Source organism: Phyllobates terribilis, unplaced genomic scaffold, assembly GCF_046119375.1.
Source record: "Phyllobates terribilis strain yellow unplaced genomic scaffold, ASM4611937v1 Scaffold_1__5_contigs__length_1240528914, whole genome shotgun sequence".
Taxonomy (NCBI): domain Eukaryota; kingdom Metazoa; phylum Chordata; class Amphibia; order Anura; family Dendrobatidae; genus Phyllobates; species Phyllobates terribilis.
Genome location: NW_027362761.1, coordinates 524,489,077 through 524,516,038, shown reverse-complemented (window position 1 = coordinate 524,516,038; position 26,962 = coordinate 524,489,077). Strand labels below are relative to the sequence as shown.

Below are 26,962 nucleotides of genomic sequence, written 5' to 3'. Positions count from 1 at the left end.
GTGAGCATTATACTGTATGGAGGTCTATGGGGAGTACATTATACTGTATGGAGAACTATGGGGAGTGCATTATGCTATATGGAGCACTATGGGGAGAGCATTATACTAAATGGAAGATTATGGGGAGTGCATTATGCTATATGGAGCACTATGGGGAGTGCATTATGCTATATGGAGCACTATGGGGAGTGCATCATACTATAAAGGGGACTATGGGGAGTGCATTATACTGTATGCAGGACTATGTAAAGTGCATTATACTGTATGGAGGACTATGTGGACTGCATTATACTATAAGGAGGACTATGGGGAGTGCATCATACTATAAGGACGACTATGGGGAGTGCATTATACTGTATGGAGGATTATAGGGAGTGCATTATTCTGTATGGAGGACTATGGGGAGTGCATTATACTATATGGAGGACAATGTGGAGTGCATTATACTATATGGAGGACTATGGGGAGTACATATACTATATGGAGTGCATTATACTAAATGGAAGACTATGGGGAGTGCATTATATTGTATGGAGGACTATGGGGAGTGCATTATACTATGAGGAGTGCATTATACTGTATGGAGGACTATGGGGTGCATTATACTGTATGGAGGACTATGTGGAGTGCATTATACTATAAGGAGGACTTTGGGGAGTGCATTATACTGTATGGATGACTATAGAAAGTGCATTATACTGTATGGAGGACTATGAGGAGTGCATTATACTATATGGAGGACTATGTGGGGTGCATTATACTGTATGGGAGACTATGTGCCCACGATGCAGAAATGCTCAAGATTTTTCCTGAGCGTTTCTGCATCTCCCTGTCAGAAAAAACGCATGCGGATTGTACATGTGTTTATCCTGCCAGGGACATGCGGATGTGAAGAGTTCTTCACATGCATTTCCGCATGAGGGTTGACAAGCGCTTTCCAAGCGATTTTAGCATCACTTGGAAAGTGCTTGTCAACTTGGTCACACTATATAAATCCATGCAAACGGCATGGATTTATATAGTGTGACCTTAAAGAATGGTTAAAAATAAAAAAATAAATCTATACTTACCTTCCGATGGCCCCCGGAGTCTAGCTTCGCTCCGTTCTCCCTTGCTGGCAGATCGCGGTACACTGCACTGAAGGACCTGCCGTCACATGACTATGACGTCACCGCAGGTCCTTCAGTCCATCGCGAGCTGCTGGCATGGGAGGACGAGCACAGCGGGGGCCATCAGAAGGTAAATATAACATTTATTTTTTATTTTATTCTTTTTTTCACAGGTTCTATGGTACCCGGGTCCGGAGGAGAGTCTCCTGTCCTCCACACCTGGGTACCATCCGCACATTGAAACGCGTGGAATGAGCATCTACATATACAGTAATGCGTAATTAATGCGTTTCAATGCAAGTCAATGGCGGCGAAAACGCATCAGTTACGCAAAATAATTGGTAGTGCTGCGTTTTTTTCCGCAATGATAATCCGCAGCGGAAATTTCCGCAGCATGTGCACAGCACATGAGGATTATCATTGGGGACCATGGCAGGCCTTCTACCATGCGGTTTTTAAGCGCTTCTGTTGCGTTTTTGCTGCTGCGGAAATGGTTAAAAAACGCATCATGGGCACACAGCCTAAGGAGGACTATGGGGAGTGCATCATACTATAAGGAGGACTATGGGGAGTGCAGTATAATAAATGGGGGACTATGTGGGGTGCAATATACTATATGGAGGACTATGCGGAGTGCATTATACTGTATAGAGGACTATGTGGAGTGTATTATAATATATGGAGGACTATGGGGAGTGCATTATACTATAGGGAGGACAATAGGGAGTGCAGTATACTATATGAACGACTATGGGGCCCATTATATAATATGGATGACTATGAGGAATGCAGCATACTATATGGAGGACTATGGAGCCCATTATACAATATGGAGGACTATGGGGAGTGCAGTATTCTGTATAGAGGACTATGGGGTGTGCATTTTACTGTATGGAGGACTATGTGGAGTGCATTATACTATAAGGAGGACTATGGGGAGTGCATTTTACTGTATGGAGGACTATGTGGAGTGCATTATACTATAAGGAGGACTATGGGGATTGCATTATACTGTATGGAGGACTATGTGGAGTGCATTATACTATAAAGAGGACTATGGGGAGTGCATCATACTATAAGGAGGACTATGGGGAGTGCATTATACTGTATGGATGACTATAGAAAGTGCATTATACTGTATGGAGGACTATGGGGAGTGCATTATACTATATGGAGGACTATGTGGGGTGCATTATACTGTATGGGAGACTATGGGGAGCATTATACTGTATGGAGGACTATGTGGAGTGCATTATACTATAAGGAGGACTATGGGGAGTGTATCATACTATAAGGATGACTATGGGGAGTGCATTATACTATATGAAGGACTATGTGGGGTGAATTATACAGTATGGAGGACTATGGGGTGCATTATACTGTACAGAGGACTATGTGGAGTGAATTATACTATAAGGAGGACTATGGGGAGTGCATCATACTATAAGGAGGACTATGGGGAGTGCAGTATACTAAATGGGGGACTATGTGGGGTGCAATATACTATAAGGAGGACTATGGGGAGTGCATTTTACTGTATGGAGGACTATGTGGAGTGTATTATAATATATGGAGGACTATGGGGAGTGCATTATACTACAGGGAGGACTATGTGGAGTGCAGTATATTATATGGAGGACTATGAGTAGTGCAGTATACTATATGGAGGACTGTGGGGAGTGAAGTATATTATATGGAGGACTATGGGGCCTATTATATAATATGGAGGACTATGGGGAGTGCAGTATACTATATGGAGGACTGTGGGGAGTGCAGTATACTATATGGAGGACTATGGGGTCCATTATATATTATGGAGGACTATGGGTAGTGCAGTATACTATATGGAGGACTATGGGGCCCATTATACAATATGGAGGACTATGGGGAGTGCAGTATTTTATATAGAGGACTATGGGGTGTGCATTTTACTTTATGGAGGGTTATAGGGAGTGTATTATACTATAAGGGGGACTATGGGGAGTGCAATATATTATATGGAGCACGATAGGGTGCATTATACTATATGGAAAGTTATGTGGGACCCATTATAATATTTGGAGGGCCATGTGGGGGCCATTATAATATTTGGAGGGCTATGTAGGGGCTATTATAATATTTAGAGGGCTATATTGGAGCCTTTAAGCTGTATGCAAGCAATTATACAGGGTGAAGGTTTGTGTGGGGTCCATCATACTGTGTGGAGGGCTGTGTGGGGGACATCATACAGTGTGGAGAGGTGTGGGGCCATTATCCTGTATGTAGGATGATTATCATGCATGTTGGGCTGTGTGGGATTCACAGTTGGGGGATCATAATGTGTTGGGGGTCATCATACTTTTATGGGGGTGTTGAAGTGTGGGGTACAGTAGGGTCATCATACTGTGCGTGTGGAGGGTGCTGTGGAGGAAATCACTGTGGGGATATCTTACATTGTTTGTGGGGCACTTTTGTTGACATCATACTTTATGAGTGCAATGAAAAAGGAATCTAGGGCCCCAGTAGGAGGAAGATTACTTTGTAAAGGCTGCAAAGTTGTGGGATATGCTCTTGTGTGACCCCACCGAATATTATTATTTTTTATTTTGGGGGAGGGGGAACAATTAGAACTTCTGCTATGGGTCCCCATGATTTCTATGTATGCCCCGGGCAATACCATATACAACACATCTATTAAAGGGAATCTGTCAGCAGGTTTTTGCTATTTATCTGAGAGCAACATACTATAGGGTAAGAGAGTCTGATTCCAGGGATGTGTCACTTATTAGGCTGTGTGTTGTAGTTTCAATGCAGTCAGTGTTTTAACAGTAGGATATTATCAGTAGAGGACTAGGTCTCCTGTGCACAGCAGTCAAGCCAATCTGTGTAATGCCACCCCCAATTCACTGAAAAATAGGACAAAAATCAATAAGAACATCAAAGAAATAAAGGAAGCTGTACTTACCATACCATGTTCAGACACAAATGCACAACAGGATGCAGCAGGCCTCTATAATAAAGGCGAGGGCAGCCTTTACCATGGGGGACCTACAGCATCCTGTTGTGTATTTGTGACTGAACAAGGTATGGTAAGTACAGCTTCCTTTATTTCTGTAATGTTTTTTTATTTATTCTTCTCCTTTTTCTCAATGTATTGTTTATGAATTTTTTTGCCTAGTATTGTGCCTCTTTATTGTTTGCACCCAATTCGTTATTCTATCTGCGCCTTTTTTTCAATTCTATTTCATATCTGCTGGTCTGTTTTTTCTTTTCCACTTTGTGAGTGGAGTGATTCCAGATCTTTTTGCCTGATTCATCAGTTGCGACTTTTTAAAAAGTTGCAACATTTGGCACAATTTCCCTTTAATCCTCCACCCCATGTGTATTTTCCAATATGTCAAAATTCTTGTGGAATTTTCGTGACTTTTGGTGTCAAGACAGAAAAAAAGGCCCATACTCGACTTTGTGCCAAATTCATGAATCGTGTGATCAATTGTGATTAATTTGGCGTAAAAAAAAACACCACAAGAGAAAAAAGGAAAGTGATGGAAAAAAAAGGCAAATGATGAATTGGGGCCATACATTTTTTTTACTGTGCCCAGCTATTGTGTGTCTTATTTTTTTCTTTTTATTGTGCTTACTAATACTGCAGAATTTAAATAACAAATTTTAATTTGCAACATTCCATATGCTAATGAGGAAGGACTAGTCCAGTAGGGCACAGACTAGTCCTACCCTGGATCTTCTACTCATGCATCTTGGACGTGATAATGGTGGTCCTATCATAATAAGATTGTATGGAAGCTGTCAATCGTGCCCGAAAAGTCTTGATTAGAAGATTCAAAGCAGGACTAGTCCAGGGGAAGAGATGCCTTGTAAGACTATTTCTGACTCATTAGCATATGCAACGCAACAGATTAAACGTTTATTTTTCAAAACACTCCATGTTTAGTAAGCACATAAATCACCAATATGGATGAAAAAAATCTGCACCCATACCGCTACAATAGCATTTTTGGACAGTCAGGAGACTTGACATATTCCCTTTAAAGGGGATATCCGGGACTTTGCGAAAAATAAAAAATGTGCCTAAACCCTACCTACCGGCCTGTTGTGCTCAGCGTCGTTCATCACCAGCACAGAACGGTCACACACCGCTCCTGCCGGAGATTCAGCTGCCTCTGATGACGTCATGTCAACAAAGTGGCGGCTTCTTTTCCACTCCGCTCTGTTGGCAGGGCGGGACTTCGACATTATTCTGATTGACAGCCAGATCCCCACTGCCTAAATGGGGGAACCGACTGTCAATCAGAATGATGTCGAAAGCCACACCCTGTCGACAGAGCAAGGTGGAAAAGAAGCCACGGCTGTCGATGTGATGTCAGCAGAGACAGCTGAATCCCCGGCAGGAGCAGTCTGTGACCGCTCTGTGCCGGCGATGAATGGCGCAACTACCTGCTTGTTAGTGCTTAGGAACAAGTTTTGTTTGTCCCAAAGTCCCAGATATCACCTTTAAGGACCCAGACTTATAGCATAGCCCCCTGGTAACTATCCTGGCAAATGTCTTTGTGACTGGAGTGTTCTATTAGCTCAATTTACAAGGGAAATTGTACTGTGAATAATGTTTTAAAAAAAATCCTACCAAAGTAGTTTTCTGGGAAATTTGATAAAAACAAAGAAAGCTAAAAAAAAATAAGGGGTATTGCACTGAGAATTGGTTTTGGTCTAACAAATGACACCGTGTGCCAAAAGTTGAGTTAAAAGTGAGGTTCACATTTCCGTCACAAAGTAAGCCAAAGAATAGTCGGTGTAAACTTAGACTAGAAAGTTTACAAATACTTCAAATTTGCCAAATAGCATGAACCACTTATGATAAATCTGAATTCGAGGGCTGACTAGTCTAAGCTGTAGACAGAACTAATAAATGTGTCACAGCGTGTAAAAACATCCACTCTAAATGTTTTTATGGCTGCAAATAGTCGTATGCATTGCCTGAAAGACTATAAAGTAGGTAAAAAAACATGACCAAAAGTATATAAAAAGTCAATGTTTGATACTTACACAAAAAAGAACCTTGTACAGACATGATCTGTATTGGGAACAACCCAGATCTCCCCATGTTTGTGCAATTCTGGTGAAGTAATCACTGCAATAAAGCACAATAGATCTCTGATGGTGAATCTGACACAAATATAAGATGTTTTATGTTAGAACATGACTTGTCTATAGGATCGATAAGGAATAAACAGCTATACAGAGGAAAACCACCCTGATTCTTGTATGCTACTGAGTGGAAAAGATTTACGCATCTGTCCAGGAGAGCAGAAGAATAGCATCGTTCAGTGCGCATTTTGATATGCTTAAAGGGAATCTGTCAGCAGGTTTTTGCTAGCTCATCTGAGAGCAGCATGATGTAGGCAAAGAGAATCTGAATCCAAGGATGTACAGTGGTGGCCAAAAGTATTGGCACCCCTGCAATTCTGTCAGATAATACTCAGTTTCTTCCTGAAAATGATTGCAATCACAAATTCTTTGGTCTTATTATCTTCATTTAATTTGCTTGCAAGGAAAAAACACAAAAGAGAATGAAGCAAAAATCAAATCATTGATCATTTCACACAAAACTCCAAAAATGGGCCAGACAAAAGTATTGGCACCCTCAGCCTAATACTTGGTTGCACAACCTTTAGCCAAAATAACTGCGAACAACCGCTTCCGGTAACCATCAATGAGTTTCTTACAATGCTCTGCTGGAATTGTAGACCATTCTTCTTTGGCAAACTGCTCCAGGTCCCTGATATTTGAAGGGTGCCTTCTCCAAACTGCCATTTTGAGATCTCTCCACAGGTGTTCTATGGGATTCAGGTCTGGACTCATTGCTGGCCACCTTAGAAATCTCCAGTGCTTTCTCTCAAACCATTTTATAGTGCTTTTGGAAGTGTGTTTTGGGTCATTGTCCTGCTGGAAGACCCATGACCTCTGAGGGAGACCCAGCTTTCTCACACTGGGCCCTACATTATGCTGCAAAATTTGTTGGTAGTCTTCAGACTTCATAAAGCCATGCACACGGTCAACAGTCCAGTTGCAGAGGCAGCAAAGCAACCCCAAAATATCAGGGAACCTCCGCCATGTTTGACTGTAGGGACCGTGTTCTTTTGTTTGAATGCCTCTTTTTTTTTCCTGTACACTCTATGTTGATGCTTTTTCCCAAAAAGCTCTACTTTTGTCTCATCTGACCAGAGAACATTCTTCCAAAACGTTTTAGGCTTCTCAGGTAAGTTTTGGCAAACTCCAGCCTGGCTTTTTTATGTCTCGGGGTAAGAAGTGGGGTCTTCCTGGGTATCCTACCATACAGTCCCTTTTCATTCAGACGCCGACGGATAGTACGGGTTGACACTGTTGTACCCTCGGACTGCAGGGCAGCTTGAACTTGTTTGGATGTTAGTCGAGGTTCTTTATCCACCATCCGCACAATCTTGCGTTGAAATCTCTCGTCAATTTTTCTTTTCCGTCCACATCTAGGGAGGTTAGCCACAGTGCCATGGGCTTTAAACTCCTTGATGACACTGCGCACGGAAGACGCAGGAACATTCAGGTCTTTGGAGATGGACTTGTAGCTTTGAGATTGCTCATGCTTCCTCACAATTTGGTTTCTCAAGTCCTCAGACAGTTCTTTGGTCTTCTTTCTTTTCTCCATGCTCAATGTGATACACACAAGGACACAGGACAGAGGTTGAGTCAACTTTAATCCATGTTAACTGGCTGCAAGTGTGATTTAGTTATTGCCAACACCTGTTAGGTGCTACAGGTAAGTTACAGGTGCTGTTAATTACACGAATTAGAGAAGCATCACATGATTTTTCAAACCGTGCCAATACTTTTGTCCACCCCCTTTTTTAGGTTTGGTGTAGAATTATATCCAATTTGGCTTTAGGACAATTCTTTTGGTGTTTTTTCATTGAAGACAAATTAAATGAAGATAATAATACCAAAGAATTTGTGATTGCAATCATTTTCAGGAAGAAGCTGAGTATTATCTGACAGAATTGCAGGGGTGCCAATACTTTTGGCCACCACTGTATGACTTAGTTTACTGGGTGCAGCCATTCTGACACAATCAGAGGTTTTAGATTTAGCAGTGCAGCAGAGCTGAGAAAGCTAACTCTGCCCACATCACACTCTCTGTGTACACAGACTATTGACAGTAGTGAGCTGCTTATCACAGAAGGGTGTGGAGATAGACTATCAGTGGCATGCACATCAGAACTGGCAGTGATAATGTCCAAGTGATAAAACCTTTATTGTAAGCAAACAGCAGTGCACAGCATGACAAGTGATACATAACTGAATTCAGTATTTTAACCCCTACCTCATGCTGTCCTCAGATTGCATAGCAAAACCTGCTGACAGATTCCCTTTAATGACCATCTAGTACTTTCTGCAAGGTGGCAAATGGGGATAAAAGAAACCCCCATTTTTATATCTTATTCCTTTTGTGGTGATATTGATTTATAGAAGTTATAAGCCTTTTATCCTGAGGCTGCACTACTGAGAGCACAGTACCAATTCAGTTATATAGAGAGCTGTAATGGAGAAATCCCCTGTACACGCAGATATAGCAAACTCCATCATGATGGGTGGCATGTCATGGAAGCACACAGATTTTTTCCCATAGTGTTGTTCTTCTCATTCTCATCCAAATGGAATAGATGGCTATGCAAATTGCATAGACATGCCACTATTTTGTTTTCTGGATTTGTATGGAATCTGCTTGAAAAAAAAATTCCATATGCAGAAGTACAGTACAGACACCCATGTACCTCAATGGGAACATTGGTACTCTTCAGGTCAAGTATCTCCCATCTTTGTTGGAGTAGAAGCCTTCGTTACCCTGAACAGATCCCTTGACAGATTTCGGTCAGAAGATTTTCACAACTTCTTTATTTCCTCATTTATTACAGCTTCACAATTTGAGAAATTTCTTAATAAATTAGTCTAGGATGCTTTTTGGCCCATCCACAACCTTTTTCAAGTAGTCATAGACCAGTTAATTGAGAAATGGCTGTTATTGTGAAGCTGGAATATATTCAGAAATAAAAAAGCAGTGAACGTGAATGCCGAAACTCTTACTTTATACAGAGTTGGGGTTACTTCTCTTGCCGCGAGCACCACAGAGTGATGGAGTGCCGACTGTCTTGTCTTTCATCTACATTATAACTGGGGCCATGCAATCATCATCAGTAACTGTGATAAGAGTTTCTCTCCCATCAGTGAAGCAAACCATGCAGTTCCATCATACAGGAAGGTCTGATGACTGAACTGGTGACTCCCTTCAGAATGAATTTTAAAAAAATCACAGAAGTGCTACATCAAATTTTTCATCCAAGGATATCCCAAATGATCTTTGCATGTCTGTTTTACCCAATGTTTTATCACTGTGTAAAACAAAATTAAAATATCATCTAAGAATTGTTTCCTTGTCCAAAGCCTTTAAATAAAGGGGGCAACTTAAACCCTCAAAGTGGTTTCTTAGTCTGCCAAATATGAGTCCTCCTAGCCATCCTGCATGGTCAAGTGGAGTTATGTGGCATATTATACGAATTTCAGATGTATTGCTAAGCAGCTATATTAGATTGTAAGTATGCCTTCAGCTATATCCAAATCCTAGAAAGATTTTTTTCTAAAAATATAAATAAAAAGCAAAGATAAAACAATTAAACTTCAAACTATAAATTTCTTACCTTCGCATAAGGCTATACATTTCAAGTTACGGCTTTGCAAAAATTGGGATTGTTGTCCTTTTTTCTGTGACTAAAATGCAGAAAATATATATTAATAAAATAAATAAAAATATTTTATTACTAAAGTATATAGGAAAAATATTTCAAAATATCATAATTGTCTCCTGCACTTCCTGCCACGAAAGAGCCTATTCTCTTAAGTCCTCCCAGTGGTGACATCCCCAACTTTAAGGCATTTATGGCATATACCCTTTCTATGCAGTAATTTCTTAAAATTTTTATATCCCTTTAAAATGGAACCCATATGAAACCCAGAACAGATGTAACAAAGCAGGAGCAGACTTTAGGTCACCAATTTCTTAATTTTTTTTGGCAGAAGAATAGGGCGTAACTGCAGCTGTAGCCATCACCAGGGTTGAATAATAAAGAGCGTAAATAAGGAATTAGTCTTCTTCCGCACTATAATTGAGTCCAACATTGATCCTGCCATGACCATCACTTTTATCCAACCATATAAAAATAAGGCATAATGTTGGCATGTTAAATTGATCTGAATATTGAAAGTTACGGATAAGAATGGACAGGCCATATCAGGAAGGCCAGAAAACAATACCTGCGATGCACTACTGCTTTTGCTGCTTGGGGGATCGTCCTTGGCTGATACTTTCTGTTGCTTCTTGTTCATCCCTGTGTACGAAATATTAAAATAATTTGTTACATTATGTAAGGACTAATATGTTTGGCATCGACTTTAATGAGGTCTGCTTGGTTTCTGTTATGTTGTCTGTTAAAAAAAAAAAACACAGGATGCTACGCCATTTTTCTGGTAAATTAAATACAACTGTAGCAACCTGCCGATCCAGGTCAATCTTTGCAATTAATAGTTAAAGGGAATACTATAACCTGCAGATATGGGGTTAATCTTCAATTTAATAGTGTTATGTAGGTGCCTGGCTGCAGTACTGAAAGCACAGCTCCCGAAGAAAATTAACTTTAGTCCCACTGGGAGAAGCCGGCTTTCAGTCATTCAAGTGTGCCTAGATCATTCACAGTCACCGCTCCCAGCACTGAAAGCAGCCGCTGTAAGCACACCCTGACATTAACTGACAGCTCAGCAGTACGTCAGTACAGAGCCGGCTGTCAGTCAGTGCCGGGTCATGCTTACAACCGTTGCTCTACGTGCTGTGAGTGGGGACTGCAATTGCTCCGGGCACGTCTACATGACTGAAAGCCTGCGGCTCCTGAGAGAAATAAAGTTCATTTTTTCCCAGGTGACGCATTTTCAGCACAGCGGCCGGGCATGTCCATAACGCTATTAACGTGCAGGTTAACCCTATATATGCAGGTTAATAGCAATATCAGACCTGGCTGGTTGCCTTCAAAAAATAAAACCAAAAAAGGCTATCCAATGGTGTCAGGGACTTAAAAAGATAAGCTAAATTGTGGTATCAGCTTTATTCAGGATCAAACAGGCTATGCGTTTCAGCACTGGACCAGTGCCTTCATCAGGTCATATTACAGTAACAAACAGCAGGGATTAAAAATACATAAAAGAGGAAAAGGAAATGACTTCATTGGTTTGGGTCAGAAATCATTAGACTACAGAAGAAACATAAATATTATAACTTACAACTGGTTAGATCTGAACACAGGATTCTGTAGTTTGATTTGAAAGAGGGCTTGGTTTCGAGACAGAAATGCATAATAAACCTACTCGAATCTACTTGGAGTGTGGAACCTTTCATCCTTGACAGCAGCGCAGTCATCTTTAAACGCCTATCATCTAATCTATATCCTCAAGTGTGCAGAAGAAGGAGATCTTCTTCTTGCTGGGGTGACTGTAGCAGCTTCTCTAGTAGTTGTGACATTCACAAGTCCATCAGGTGAGCAACATCTCACCCATTACCCTACTTCTTCTACACAGTGTCACCCTATGGGCACTTGTCTCTTTTCTCTCTTTTTTTTGGAACAAAGGATTCTAGCATGGTAAGGTTTTCTTAAGTTGCCTGTAGGGGATGTTTTTAGGGCACTTCGATAATGGGCCATGGTGCTTCAAATTAAGGCCAAAATTTGTCATTAAGGGCACTCTTTGGCCTCAGACTCCCTGTCCTTCCATTAGAAGAACAGAGATCATCTATATAATGATAACATAGCAAAATGTTATGAATGAAAAGGTTGCTGTTATAAATGTGTAATTCTTCAAAATGCCCCAGGTAGAGATCGGCACATGAAGGAGCAAATCTACTCCCCATCGCACTGCCCTCAGTTTGCCAGAACATCCTGGAGTTAGATTTGAAAATATTATTGTTCAAGATAAAGGAAATTCTTTCAAGGAGAAATTCTTCCCAGTCGAAAGGCATATGGGGTTCATATGACAGGACATGATTGATGGCTTCTACCTTAGTGTAAGAATAAATTGTGCTAACAGCCGATGCGAAGATACCACTGTTAGTCAGATCATTAGTCTTCATACCTTGTAGTATGTTGAGTGGAATCTTTCAAATAGGTTGCAAGGTAAGTACCCATTTCTGGAGGTGTAAGTAAAGATAATGTTAAAGGTTACATGTTAAGGATTCTATTCCTAAAATAATAGGGTGCCCAGGGGGATTGGAGGTGCAATCTGATCTTTAGCAAATTAAAGAAGAATGTGAAAGACGATTCTTTATTAATTAAACATTGTTTTTCTCTTTTTCTTATAATCTTTACTTGTAAGCACCTGTAATAAATACATTATAATTCCTGGTGCATTCTCTTTGGGGATTGGAATTTAGTGGATGATAAAAATCTTTATCTGATAGCATCACTTACAGTCAGTTCTATTCTGATTCTTCTAATCTGTTTTTCATGATAGGAAAGGTTCTTCATAGAGATGAGTTAATATATTCAAGTGGAATTAAATTGTATGCAAATCTACAAAAAATCAGCATTTTTTAAAATACAGATTTTTTATAAATTCACTTTGTGTGGATTTAGCAAAATGTCTGGCCATTCTCAAAGCTCGCTGAGAGCTGGTTGTGAAGACCTGGGGTCTTCCGTGGGCGTAATACTACTCAGAAAACACAGGGTGAGGGTAAAACAGTGTGGCAATACTTTATTGAACCACAAAATAGGACAATAAACATATAGAACAGTCCCAGCAAAAATCCAAAATGGTACAACATTAAACGGTCTCACCTTTCCGCTCCGCCCGCCAGGGATAGAACAGCTGTGACTCTGGGCCTTCCGGGACTAACTACCTCAACCAGTGGCCCCCGCTTCTGGCGGGCCCACGCAGAGAGAAGGTAGCGTCAAGCTTAGGAAGCTAGCAGTCCATCGAGGTACAAGGCCAGGAGACCTGAGGGTCCCACCCTAGCCTCCCCAAGAGTTTCCATGCAGCCGGATGACCGGCTGGTCCCAATCTGGCTTCTCCGAATGTTTCCATGGGTTCCCACCTTGCCAGGAGGGTCCCACCTGGCAAACCCAAACAACATATCCATGGGGCCAGGTGACTTCATCGTCCCAACCTGGTCTCCCCAAAATGTATCCATGGGCTCTCTGATGGTCAATGGAGCAGATTCGTATCTTTCCAGTTAGGGCCATATATCTTTAGGCTGTAACCATGTAGAATCCAAATCTGTGTCTCTTTGGGTAAAGCCATGCTACCAAGCTGATGGTGTGAAGAGATTATGAACTTTGATTCTCCTTGTAAAGCCTTTATTTCTAATCTCTGTTTCAAGTCTCACTTCTACAAAAGCACATGTCCTTTTTAAGTACACATCCACAGGTCAAGGGGTTAGGGAAGCATTACTCACAGGGGTAAGGTCTCATTGTTTGAGCTAATCAGTTTACATAGTTGGTATAGTAGGGGGCTCTTTAAATCAACATCATTGTTTCAGAATAAAAGAGGAGAAAACAATCACGGTTATACAAATAATGGTCTGACCTTCCCCAGCCACAGAAATACACATACATTTACAAGTCAACACAATAGTGTGTTTCTCTTGGATTAACAAATCTAAACGTCTGGTTGATTAAGATTATAAACTGTATCATCACACTGGTCGTGGACAAAAGTCCCAGCTTAGAGTGAACAGGTTGAAGATGTAACAGAGGAAAGAAGAAGACTGGATGGCAAGGCCTTTTCTTTCTGCTGACATAGATTCGGACTGTTCAGTCTATTGACTTCTGAGGCCTGGTTGCAGCTGAAAGTCCTGGCCTAGAGTGAACAAGCCGGGAGATGTGGCTCTTGATAGGGGAGAGAAGAGGCGGCTCTGAGGACCGGACGGCAGGCAACAATCAGCGCAGGAGCCGGACAGGTAAGCGGTGACTATAAGCTTATTTTTTGTTTCTTTTTTTTATTTCTTGTGTTTATTATTCTCTGGGGCCTCTCCAGACCCCAGAGCTTAATAAGGGACATACAATTCATAGAGAATCACTGCTAAGTGAATTTATTGAGAAAATCTGGGCGATTTCACCAACTGTCCCGAAATTCCTGGAAAATCCGTAAAAATAGGGCAGTTTTTACCCCATCCCTAAAAAAAACTTGTTATGTCCCTGATTTTTTTAAGGTTGGAGAAATTTTTACAGGATATCATGACTATAATTATTATCATTTTACAGATCACAGTGAATGCAGCTAATGTCTTTGTTTCAGAATGGGCTGTGGATATATAACACATAATTATAATGATTTATTAAGGTATTAAAATGTGTCCATAAATAATGTTGGCTGTCTATGATTTTTGGATAACCTTCCAGAAAAATAAAAACTCTGGTTGGCAACCCTGAATGATACAGATGGAGGATGTTTTGATGGAATAGAAAAGTGTCAGGCGAGTGACAGCTTATGTATGAACTTTTTTAGGTCAAGGTAGACATTAAATGTATCAGGTGGTGATGTGGTGCAGAAAGATAAACCCTAAGAGAGTAATGACATTTCAGTATGTTTATCAGTATCAATTTTATTATAGAACTTTGTTCTTTTTGCCTGGAGTCCATCAGCGCCCCCTCCACCTCTGCATCTTCTAGTTCTTTATTCTTTTTGTGGACACTCTGATGAAGACACTGGTCCAGTATTGACACGCATAGCCTGTTTAATCCTGAATAAAACATCACTATTGTTCCTCTCTTCTATTGAATTTATTCAAACCAAATCAAATCTGTCAGTAGAATTTGCGTGAACCTGCCCTGCTCCACACATGGACCTTATCTGAAAGTTGTGAATTATCTGTGCTCAAATCTCCCAACATTTTCTGATTATGCAGGAGGTTAGAGGAAGTACAACAGGGCAGTATCCTTATATCTCACATACTGACAAACCTAAGCTATTGTGGGGGGGCGTGTCCTTTTCCTGCTGTGTTGCTGCCTACTTACTATTGGAGCAACTCATACAGGGAGAAGAAATACACACCCTCAGTGAAATCCAATAACACCCATTTGGACTTAACGAAAGTTAACTGATTAGATGCCAGATACTTTAATTGTTAATAGCTCCGCAACAAAGAGGCGAAATAAAAAAAAAGTTTATTCTGCTCTGCAGCTACTATCACGTCCTATGAACAGTTCAACATAAAAAAATGTGGTGAAAGGTCCTCTTTAAGTCATCATCTCCATTGGAAGAAGGAGGTTAAAAAATAAAAAAGACTCTAAAGTTGCCTCCATCGCCGCAGCTCTCCACTCTTCCATTGCTTGACTGCTCTAATCCGGCACTGAGGCCAATTTGAGGCATGTGATCAGACTGGCCTCCACCATGGAATGGAGCGATGGAAGATAGGGGAGCTGCAGAGTTGGCATAAGAACAGGTGAGAAAGGGTACTGTAAATATAACAGGGTTTTTTTGTTTGTTTTTTAGTCTCTTCCCGACCCTCAAAAGAATCTAACAAAATTCTCTGGATTTTGTTGGATTCCTGCCTGTTGAATCCCAAAAAATTTGGATTCTGGTGAATCCGAATTTTGGGGGAAATTCCTAATTTGATTAGTTATGAATTTTCTCATCTCTATTGAAGAGTCATGAAGAGTCACGCAGTCCTGGATCAACTGATCCCCAGTGACCTGGATACATCATTGCAAGCCGCCTTCATTGGCATCTGGCTCATGTGCAGTAAAGCAAGGAGTATTTGCACCGATTTCATCTGCGCACTGCCCCTAAAATGTCATGGTATCACTTTAGGGGCAGAAAAATCATGACAGGTTCCCTTTAAACTGGCTTCTTTTGCATTTACTTATAAATTGCTTATGTTGCCCAAAAATGCATAATAATGCCACCAATAGTTTAACTAATTGTGGGGAGAAGTGTACTTTAATTTTGTCTAGTGATCCAAATAATTATGTAACCTAAGTCCACACGTGAATAACCATTGCACAATATACGTATAATATAAACATGCAATGAAAAGAACTCAGAGGAAATCTGCCACTTACCTGAGTAGCCAAATGATATGCTTGCTAATGGACTTAGATATATTCCACTTCCGTACATGGCACCGTGAAGCTAAATCAATATCAGGAGAGATTAGCATCACATAAATGGTTTACACCATTATTCAATAGTTGTTCACAACTACATAAATGGCAGGTGCTCAGATACATTTACAAAGAACAAACAAAAAATCTATAGATATTATCTGCAGACGCTCCGGGGTCACTTCACACGGTCATTGATTTGAGCAGTTCTTGTAGGTAGATGCAATAAAATGATTTAAGAAAATAAAACCAAATCTGAAGATTATTGTCTCAGACACATGCGCAGCCTAAGTCATAACAAATCCTATTAAATGTCAAAGTACCTTTTTTTTTTTTTACTTCTCCAGGTGTCACTTATTTGAAGTTTTAATTGAAAAAAATAGTTTTATGGCTTCAATGTTATTTTGTTTCAATTTTGGAACATTTTACCTATTTGTATGACACATTTACACTGCAAAAAGTTGCATCACCAATACAAAAAAGCACCAACAGCATGTAAAAAGGCAATAGTGTGTGACAAGGTCAATAGCAAAAATCCTGAAAAATTAAAGCTGCACGCCACTACACAAAACACCCTAAAAATGCCTTCTTTAAAGAATATTTGTATCTTGGGAGATACTTGAGGTATAGCCACAGGATATGCTATGAATGTCTACTACATACAGATTAGGTAAAATTGTCCAAATGTTCAAATTTCGGCATTACCAAAAGACCATTGGATGTGTATGAGGGTATCCCCTACTCTTCTTCGATAGAGGATGTTGGGTGAGAGAAGGATCAGGCAGTTAAAAATTTTAATGCCCAACATGTTTCTTTTCAGGGGAGACAAGCCGCTACCAGAAGAGTTTTCTCATTTTCCCACTAAAAACACAGGAACACTCGGCCAAGCCGTAGGGGTCAGCTATCTGCCGAGATAACGTTTGGACCATTGCTATCTCATGTGTATGGCAAGCTTACTTCTAGCATCTACCCCTGTGATGAGTACGGGAATCTCCAAAAAATGTCTCTCCTGGTGAGGTGACAACTGGCCACCAAATCCATGAGAAAAATTAATATAGATGTGGCTGTGAGGAGGTGGCAACCATGTCATGTACCTTGTCAAATTCTTATAAACCACCCCCCTTTAAGATTTGGTTCACAAGGCAATCAAGCGGAAAACTGGATGCTTGACTAGCCTGCAATATCAGACAAAAGACTGATGTGAGACACTAAACTACAATCATTGTAAAGTGAAAAAGCAAATAGTCTCAATGAAAATGACCTAAAATGTTGTACCGGTTGATGAGAGGGCGTGTTGGAGTCGAGATCTCCTGATTCATTAAGAGGCTCTTGCCACTTAATGAATCAAGAGTGTCTGACAAGTGGTGTGCACCTTCATGCGCCTCTCCACGAATCTTACTCCAGTCAGTGACTGGAGTAAGATCTGTGTCACAAGGTACGCCACAACTTGTCAAGAATTAAATGAGTGAGTGTCGTCATGCCTAAACCCACCCTTGCTCTACCCATTTTTGTGGAACTGAATAAAATTGGCATGAAAACGTCAATCTTCGAATTTTGCAACTTTTCAAAGTAAACAATTTAATGAATCGAGGCCATTGTGCGTATTACATTTCGATTTTGCTGTGGGCTGCAAAGTATGAATGCATGTTAAATTCCGCACAAACAATTGACAGGTTGTTGATTGTAAAATCCACAGTGCATGTTAATTTCTTGTAAAAAGTTTCCGCCACATGTAGATGAGATTTGTTAAAACACCACTTCAGCGGTTTCTTTTTGCAGTGCTGGAGTGGTGTCATTAACCTACGTTTTCTGCCTCTAGTATTATACTTATCAGCCACCATCTTCATCTGTGCTTGCTGCTGCTCCTGTTGTCTTCTGCAGGTTGTGACATTCCGGATGGCTCCAGTGTTTGCTGGGGGAGCCGGAGGTCACTTTTCAATGTAAGTCTATGAGAGATAGAAAGATGAAAAAACTAGACTCTCATAGACTTACACTGAGAACTTGTGATCGTTACCTCCGACTTCCGTTCAGTCAGAAGTTGCGGTCAAAGATGGCGGCACGAGACCTAAGCGGCACCAGGAAGAGCTGCAGATGGTAAGTATCAGACTATGGTGAGGTAACTTAGATAAGTAGCACCAGTGCTGAAATAAAAAAGAAAACACTGGAGTGGTCCTTTAAAATCCCATCCATTTAGCTGGTGCTGTATAACGCGAATATGCAAATTCCTCACCCGCAAATTTGTATGGAAATTTCCCGGTAATATGCAACTGATGCATTTGCCCTCATTCTTAAGCATTTCTAAAATAAGTGCGGTTACCTGAAGTCTTGTATTTGAAGCAACTACTAATCCGTTCCTCAGAATAGAGTGCCAATTTTCAATGTGCGAGCCACTGTAACAGAAAACATAATACGGGAACTATTTGCAGTTGTTGTATTAAGTATTGTAGACCAGTGGTTCCCAACATGTTATGGAACTACAACCCCCAGAATGTAATGAAAGCCTCTAGATGTCTATACATACTAGGAGTAAAGTCACCATTACTAACTAAATCACAGTGACACCTGCTGGAAGGTTCTGGTAATGCTATTAAGACCTAAAGAACCTAAGTTGGTTTGTAAACTGGCAATAAAGTCAATTTCACATTGTCCTAATATGGACCACAATGTCCAGATCGACCTGAACTCAACAGTCTCATTGATGTCTATGAGAATATATAATGCTGTGCATGGGTCAGGAGACCATCGACGTGTCAGGAGACCATCGATGTGTCAGGAGGCCATTGACGTGTAAGGAGACCATCGACCTGACAGGAGACCATCGACAGGTCAGAAGACCATCGACGCATCAGGAGACCATTAACACATCAGGAGACCATGGACTGGTCTGGAGACCATCAACTGGTCCGGACTTCGTGGACGATACTCCGGCAGTGATGGTCGGACGCATGAAACCGGCTTAATACATGACATCCTCCAATGTGATTAGTAGGTAAGGCAGATTTCGAAATGTGGCGTTTTATCTTTCTTCTGATAACCTCTATGATTTATTCGCACTATGTCACCATTAAACAGCAGAAAATACTAGAACTCACTGAAATGCAAATGTGCTTCCGAAAAGTTTTTTAGCAGCTCTGAAATTTGCTTCTTTGGCTGGTGGACTGCTGAGTAGTAGGAACTGGTGAGGGGTGTGCATAAATTTCAGTTGCTGCAAAACATAAAATATCATAAAATGAGCTCAGCTCTGTAGAGACAGAACACAAACATGTAGGTTAATCACCCGGGATAACTCTAGTTAATAGGGCTGATCCAGCAAATAGCTTAATAGACAGTAAGGCTATGATCACGTGTCAGGTTTAATCTGACACATATTTACTAGAGGATCTGACGCTGGACCTCAGACCTCTGCCACCAATGTGTAGTGTGAACTGCTGTGGAGGCATGAGGATTAGCACCATAAGGCCACGTGCACACGTTCAGTATTTGGTCAGTTTTTTACATCAGTATTTGTAAGCCAAAACCAGGAGTGGGTGATAAATACTGAAGTGGTGACGTGTTTCTATTATACTTTTCCTCTGATTGTTCCTTGCCTGGTTTTGGCTTACAAATACTGATGTAAAAAATTCACCAAATACTCATGAGCCCCAATGCAAAAGCTCCAACGGGGCCCCCATTCATTGCAAGTCTCTAATAGTATTGACCTTTTCATATAGGCCAAAGTGAATTATTGGACCTCTTAGGCTCTAGTGCCCGGGTGCAAAGGCAACCCCTGCACCTATTGTAGTTACACCCCTGCTAACCAGCATGGACGCAGAGTTGTAAACCACCAATATTCCCACTCAAATTCAGCTGCTTAACATTGCAGATATTGGGGCCAACAGAAAGGTGGCCGGTGCAGGATGATTTTCTGACTTTAATCATTATTTCTTGATTTCACCCCCTTAACGACGCATCGTATTTTAGACTTCAAGATGCAATGGTTTTTTTTTTCCATCTGAGCATTTAAAAAGACGTATTTTTACAGGAAATTGTTGTGATGTCGCTGCATTTATATCTATTTTCTATTTCTATTTTTAATGGCATTCACCAAGAAACATAAATATCATGATATAATTTTGTCTCATGGGTCATTACAGATACCAGATATATATACAGTGGGGAAAACAAGTATTTGATCCACTGCTGATTTTGCAAGTTTTCCCACCTACAAAGAATGGAGAGGTCTGTAATTTTTATCATAGGTACACTTCACCTGTGAGAGATAAAAATCTAAAAAAAATCCAGAAAATCACATTGTATGATTTTTACATGATTAAATTGCATTTTATTGCATGAAATAGATATTTGATCACCTAACAACCAGCAAGAATTCTAGCTCTCACAGACCTGTTAGTTTTTCTTTAAGAAGCCCTCCTATTCTGGCTGCATGCAGGATCTCGCCTTGTGCAGTAAGGATGATACTGAGAAAGGTCAGGAATCAGCCCAGAACTACACGGGAGGACCTGATCAATGACCTAAAGAGAGCTGGGACCACAGTCTCAAACATTACCGTTAGTAACACACTACGACGTCATGGATTAAAATCCTGCACAGCACGCAAGATCCCCCTGCTCAAGTCAGCACATATCAAGGCCTGTTTGAAGTTCACCAAGGACCATCTAGATGATTTAGAGGAGGTATTGGAGAAGGTAATGTGGTCAGATGAGACCAAAATAGAACTTTTTTTCACCATGTTTGGAGGAAGAAGAAAGAAGAGTACAACACCAAGAACACAGTCCCAAACGAGAAGAATGGTGGGGGAAACATCATACTTTGGGGGTGCTTTTCTGCTAAGGGGACAGAACAGCTGCACCATATTGAAAGGAGGATAGATGGAGTCATGTATCGCGAGATTTTGGCCAACAACCTCCTTCCCTCAGTAAGGGCATTGAAGATGGGTCGTGGCTCGGTCTTCCAGCATGACAATGACCCAAAACACACTGCCAGGGCAACTAAGGATTGGCTCCATAAGAAGCATTTCAAGGTGCTGGAGTGGCCTAGCCAGTCTCCAGACTTGAACCCAATAGAAAATCTTTGGAGGGAGCTGAAACACAATGTTGCCCAGCGACAGCCTCGAAACATGAAAGATCTGGAGAAGATCTGTATGGAGGAGTGGGCCAAAATCCCTGCTGCAGGGTGCACAAACTTGGTCAAGAACTACAGGAAACGTCTGACCTCTGTAATTGCAAATAAAGTTTTCTGTACCAAATATTAAGTTCTGGGGTCCTTCTGGGTCTCCGGCCATAGCGTTTCATTTCATTCAAATGTCGAGGGATAGTTTGCACTGACATTGACGCACCCTGAGGCAGCAGGACAGCTTGAATATCTTTTGAACTTGATTGGGGCTGCTTATCCACCACTTGGACTATCCTGCGTTGCAATCTTTCATCAATTTTTCTCTGCCGTCCACATCCAGGGAGATTAGCTACAGTACCATGGGTTGTAAACTTCTTGATTATGTTGTGCACCGTGGACAAAGAAACATCAAGATCTCTAGAGATGGTCTTGTAACCTTGAAATTGTTGATATTTTTCAAAATTTTGGTTCTCAAGTCCTCAGACAGTTTTCGTCTCCTCTTTCTGTTCTCCATGCTTAGTGTGGCATACACAGAAACACAATGTAAAGATTGAGTCAACTTCTCCCCTTTTAACTGGTTTCAGATGGGATTTTCATATTTCCCACACATGTTACTTGCCACAGGTGAGTTTGAACGAGCATCAAATGCTTGAAACAAAGTTGCTTACCCATAATTTTGGAAAGGTGTCAACAATTTTGTCTGGCCCATTTTTGGAGCTTTGTGTGAAATTATGTCCAATTTGCCTTTTTTCTCAGTTTTTTTGTGTTGTTCCAATACACCCAAAGTAAATAAACATGTGTATAAAAAAACATGTGTAAGGCTGTGTGCCTACTATGCGTTTTTTAAGCGTTTCTGAAGCGGCAATTCCGCTGCAGAAATGCTTAAAAAACATTTTGTAGAAGGTCTGCCATGTTACCCAATGATAAGCCGCATGTACTGTGCACATGCTGTGGAAATTTCCGCTGTGGATTATCATTGCGGACAAATCCGCAGCACTACCAATTATTTTGCGAAATCGCGGCATTTTCGCCGCCATTGACTTGCATTGGACCGCATGTCATCCGCATCACTGCATCTGTACATGCGGATAACATGCGGTTCAATGTGCGGATGGTACCTGGGTTTGGAGAAGAGGAGACTCTCCTCCAGACCCGGGTACCATAGTACCTGTAAAAAAAAGAATAAAATGAAAAATATACATTATACTTACCTTCCGATGGCCCCAATGTCCTTATCCAATCCGTCCTGGCTTGCCGGCAGCTCACGGTAGACTAAAAGGACCTACGGTGACATAATTTAGTCGTGTGACGGGTCACGCGACCGCTGACATCGGCGGTCGCGTGACCAGTCACATGACTAACTGACGTCATGGCAGGTCCTTTTAGTCTACCGTGAGCTGCCGGCAAGCCAGAACGGATTGGATAAGGACATCGGGAGCCATCAGCAGGTAAGTATAAAATATTTATTTTTTATTTTTTACCATTCTTTGGGGTCACACTATATAAATCCATGCCGGTTGCATGGATTTATATAGTGTGATCAAGTTGTCAAGCACTTTCCAAGTGATGCTAAAATCGCTTGGAAAGCGCTTGACAACCCGCATGCGGAAATGCAAGTGTCAACACATTCAGCCATGACTGAATATAAAACAGGCCCCACATGTATGAATGATGTTTAATCTCATTGTCATAAATTTTATTAATCACTATAATTGAAATAATATGTGTGACTTTTCACTCCTCTTTCACCAGGAGGGGTGGGGTAGCTATCAGAACAAATTTATTATGAATTGCAACAGAAAATAGCTCGAATGACAGCACAAAACTATGTTCATAGCAATCATACATTTCAATTCCTGTTGGTACAGGTGACCAGGGCGTCACTAGGACACCAGGGAAAAGTGCTGCCCTTCAACTGAGCACTTCAACATGTAAAAATGTCTTTGAACTACCAGTGAAATACTCAGTTTCCCATTTAGCTAGGCCAGCAAGGACATGATAAGAGCAATCTCACCAGGGAAAAAGGTATTAAAAGGAATCTGTCAGTAAGAGCCATCCAAACTGCACATATGAGTGTGCAGGTCTTTGAAAGCTAAATCGTAAATTAATCAACACCTTTAAATCTTCTATCTGTTGCTGCATTCCTGAGTAATTTAGTGTTTTAATTAATATGCAAATAAGGTCTTAAGTGCTTTGGGTATGAAAGACCAAGACTCTCCCTCTCAACGTTGTTCTTCCACCTAGCACCAACCTCTTTAGCTTGATTGACAGCTCACTGTCTGCATGATGTCAGGTGCCAACCAAGGGAATCAGACAGCGACCTAACAAGCTAACAAGGTTGATGCTGGGCAGGGGGACAACCTGGGGAGGCAGTGACTCGGGAAGTGCTCTGTCACGCACAGAGCACTTACTAGCTCATTTGCATATGACTAAAAACACAGATTTCTTGGAAATGCAGCAATCGATTGCAGATATAAAAGAGTCAATAGATTTACCTTCAAAAGACCCTTATATGCGGATTTGGAAGGAGGAGGGGATTGAATTTACTGACAGATTGCCTTGGAATCGACAGGGTCATTAGGAAACGTATGGTGCATTCGGCTGTAAAACTGATATATAGTGTACAATACTTGAACGGTAAGTACTGCCATGCAATACAATGCATGCTGAGAAAGAAAATGAACTGAAAAATACAACATAAAGCATTACAAATATAAAACAATGCACCGTATAATCAAGCCATATGACTTCATTGCTTATATAAGAAAGTTCACTTACCCTGTTTACTGGCAGTTTCACTATATGAGACCTATTACTTGAAATAACCCTGCAAAAAAATAAGCAAAGAATAAGCAGATGTTCTCCGACGCTTAGTTTCTAAAGCTCAGTGCGCGTTAGCGATTTACATGGTAATTGTGTAGCGAATGGCACATTCTGCAAATATCCTTTTTCAGCCACTTCTCTTATTGCCTTTACAGATGATATCTTAATGGGTGAGGTAACAAAGCGGAAAGGAAATAGCCCCAGTTACAGTGACAAACACGACCGCTCAACTCCGAACCCAAAAACTCTGATGAGAACAATAAGTAAAGTGAATTTTCCTGCCCTGCTGCAAAATCTGTATCAGGGTCCATGTCTAGGAAATGTCACTAATAATACCGATGTCCACTTATATGAGGAGGGTCATGGGGGACCCTCAGGCTCCAGGTAAATTGTTACCTCTACACCCTGTATGGCCTCTTGTCACAGATTGGGCAGCATTAGTGTAATGATTCCACCCCTCAGTGCTGAGCTATCTGTGCAGTGATTGACAGCTCAGTTGTCCAGTCTGGTGCAGGGGTGTGCTGAGCTGTCTGTGCAATGATTGACAGCTCAGTTGTCCAGTCTGGTGCAGGGGTGTGCATGGCTGTCTGTGCAGTGATTGACAGCTCAGTTCTCCAGTCTGGTGCAGAGGCAAGTTGAGCTGTCTGTGCAGTGATTGACAGCTCAGTTGTCCAGTCTGGTGCAGGGGCGTGTATGGCTGTCTGTGCAGTGATTGACAGCTCAGTTGTCCAGTCTGGTATAGGGGCGTGCTGAGCTGTCTGTGCAGTGATTGACAGCTCAGTTGTCCAGTTTGGTGCAGGGGCCTGCTGAGCTGTCTGTGCAGTGATGGACAGCTCAGTTGTCCAGTCTGGTGCAGGGGCAAGCTGAGCTGTCTGTGCAGTGATTGACAGCTCAGTGTCCAGTCTGGTGCAGGGGCGTCCATGGCAGTGATTGACAGCTCAGTTGTCCAGTCTGGCGTAGAGGCGTGCTGAGCTGTCTGTGCAGTGATTGACAGCTCAGTTGTCCAGTTTGGTGCTGGGGCCTGCTTAGCTGTCTGTGCAGTGATTGACAGCTCAGTTGTCCAGTCTGGTGCAGGGGCATGCTGAGCTGTCTGTGCAGTGATTGGCAGCTCAGTTGTCCAGTTTGGTGTAGGGGCATGCTGAGCTGTCTGTACAATGATTGACAGCTAAGTGTCCAGTCTGGTGCAGGGGTGTGCTGAGCTGTCTGTGCAGTGATTGACAGCTCAGTTGTCCAGTTTGGTGCAAGGGCGTGCTGAGCTGTCTGTGCAGTGATTGACAGCTCAGTTGTCCAGTTTGGTGCAGGGGCGTGCGGAGCTGTCTGTGCAGTGATTGACTGATTGACAGCTGAGTTGTACAGTCTTGTTCAGGGGCATGCTGAGCTGTCTGTGCAGTGATTGACAGCTCAGTTGTCCAGTCAGGTGCAGGGGTGTGCTGAGCTGTCTGTGCAGTGATTGACTGATTGACAGCTGAGTTGTACAGTCTTGCTCAGGGGCGTGCTGAGCTGTCTGTGCAGTGATTGACAGCTCATAGTCCAGTCTGGTGCAGGGGTGTGCTGAGCTGTCTGTGCAGTGATTGACAGCTCAGTTGTCCAGTCTGGTGCAGGGGCGTGCTGAGCCTGACCTTGCACCTCATTCTGACCATCCGTCTCTTTAACCCCTTTTCTCTGATCCGCTATCCTCCTGGTATTTTGATCTTGAACCGTTACCTCACTACGACTTTGTTTCTTCCCTATGTTTATGACGTACCCTCCGGGCTATTGACCTCGGACTTCTCGACTATACTGACTCATGGCTTGTCTGTCAGATGTTACTCAGTGTCACAATTAGCCTACAGAGATGCATAAGGAAAATTTAAATTTCCCATATATATATGTTAGGTTAAGTGCACATATACATCGGGAGCTGTAACATAATGTAACTCAGGGGCGGACATATCATTGCTGCAACCTGTGCAGCCTCTCAGGAGCCCAAAAGGTAAGCGGGCCACTACGACCTACACAGCAAGTGGAATTATGCATTATGATGGACAACTATTGGACTGCAAAGGGCCCATATATTGTTCTCGCTTAGGGGCCCTCTTCCATCTGTGTCCGCTCCTGACTTAACTGTAACGTTCCCATAAGCCTCCATTCACTAAACAGAGGCCAAAAATGTGTTAGTTTGGCCTCCATCTGGTTGATATGCTTCCTATACAGAAGAACACTGCAAAGAAATAAATACTATGTGGTATACACTATTTTTCTCATTAGGTGGATGGATGCATAGGTATTCTTCATGCTTGTGGCCACTGTCAGGCGCACTCCTCCTCAACATAGGGTCCGACAATGGGCACAAATGCAGCCTGCAACTAGCCTTTGATTAATATTAATGCCACGTTGGAATGGCTTGGACTTATAATAGGGGATCTTTAATGCATGAATTTACCATTTAAGAGACTAGGAAAGCTCTGTAACAGGTCCCATGTGCAGAAATGTAATGGTCCTCATGAGGATAGGGACCCAAGTTTACTTTTGTTTTTGGGGCTCCTCCTCATCTTCGTATGATGCTAAACATATATGTATTTTGGAGGGTGACTTTAAAATTAAAGGGGTATCCCAAGAACAATATTTAGAAATGTATGATTGATGGGGGGAATGACCACTTGATCCTACTCTGATCCAGATAATGATGTTTTTGTGTCCCCTTTGTGAATGGATCAGTCATGAGCATGTAGGACCACCACTCCATTCACCTTTATCTGCCTTTCAGATGGATGATAT

The 26,962-nt window shown here is 41.7% G+C and overlaps 1 protein-coding gene across 1 annotated transcript in view; it reads right to left on the bottom strand.

Annotated features, from left to right (window-relative positions):
* The window catches only part of PARP8 (poly(ADP-ribose) polymerase family member 8), a 323,912-nt gene that overhangs the window by 17,006 nt on the left and 279,944 nt on the right, over positions 1 to 26,962 (bottom strand). Inside the window, exons 19-25 of the mRNA XM_073680309.1 lie at positions 24,161 to 24,209; positions 19,363 to 19,475; positions 18,588 to 18,660; positions 16,229 to 16,298; positions 10,443 to 10,516; positions 9,830 to 9,899; positions 6,150 to 6,234 (exon numbers count right to left, since the gene is read on the bottom strand). Of these exons, the coding sequence (XP_073536410.1) occupies positions 6,150 to 6,234; positions 9,830 to 9,899; positions 10,443 to 10,516; positions 16,229 to 16,298; positions 18,588 to 18,660; positions 19,363 to 19,475; positions 24,161 to 24,209 (534 nt within the window). The remainder of the gene's footprint in view (positions 1 to 6,149; positions 6,235 to 9,829; positions 9,900 to 10,442; positions 10,517 to 16,228; positions 16,299 to 18,587; positions 18,661 to 19,362; positions 19,476 to 24,160; positions 24,210 to 26,962) is intronic.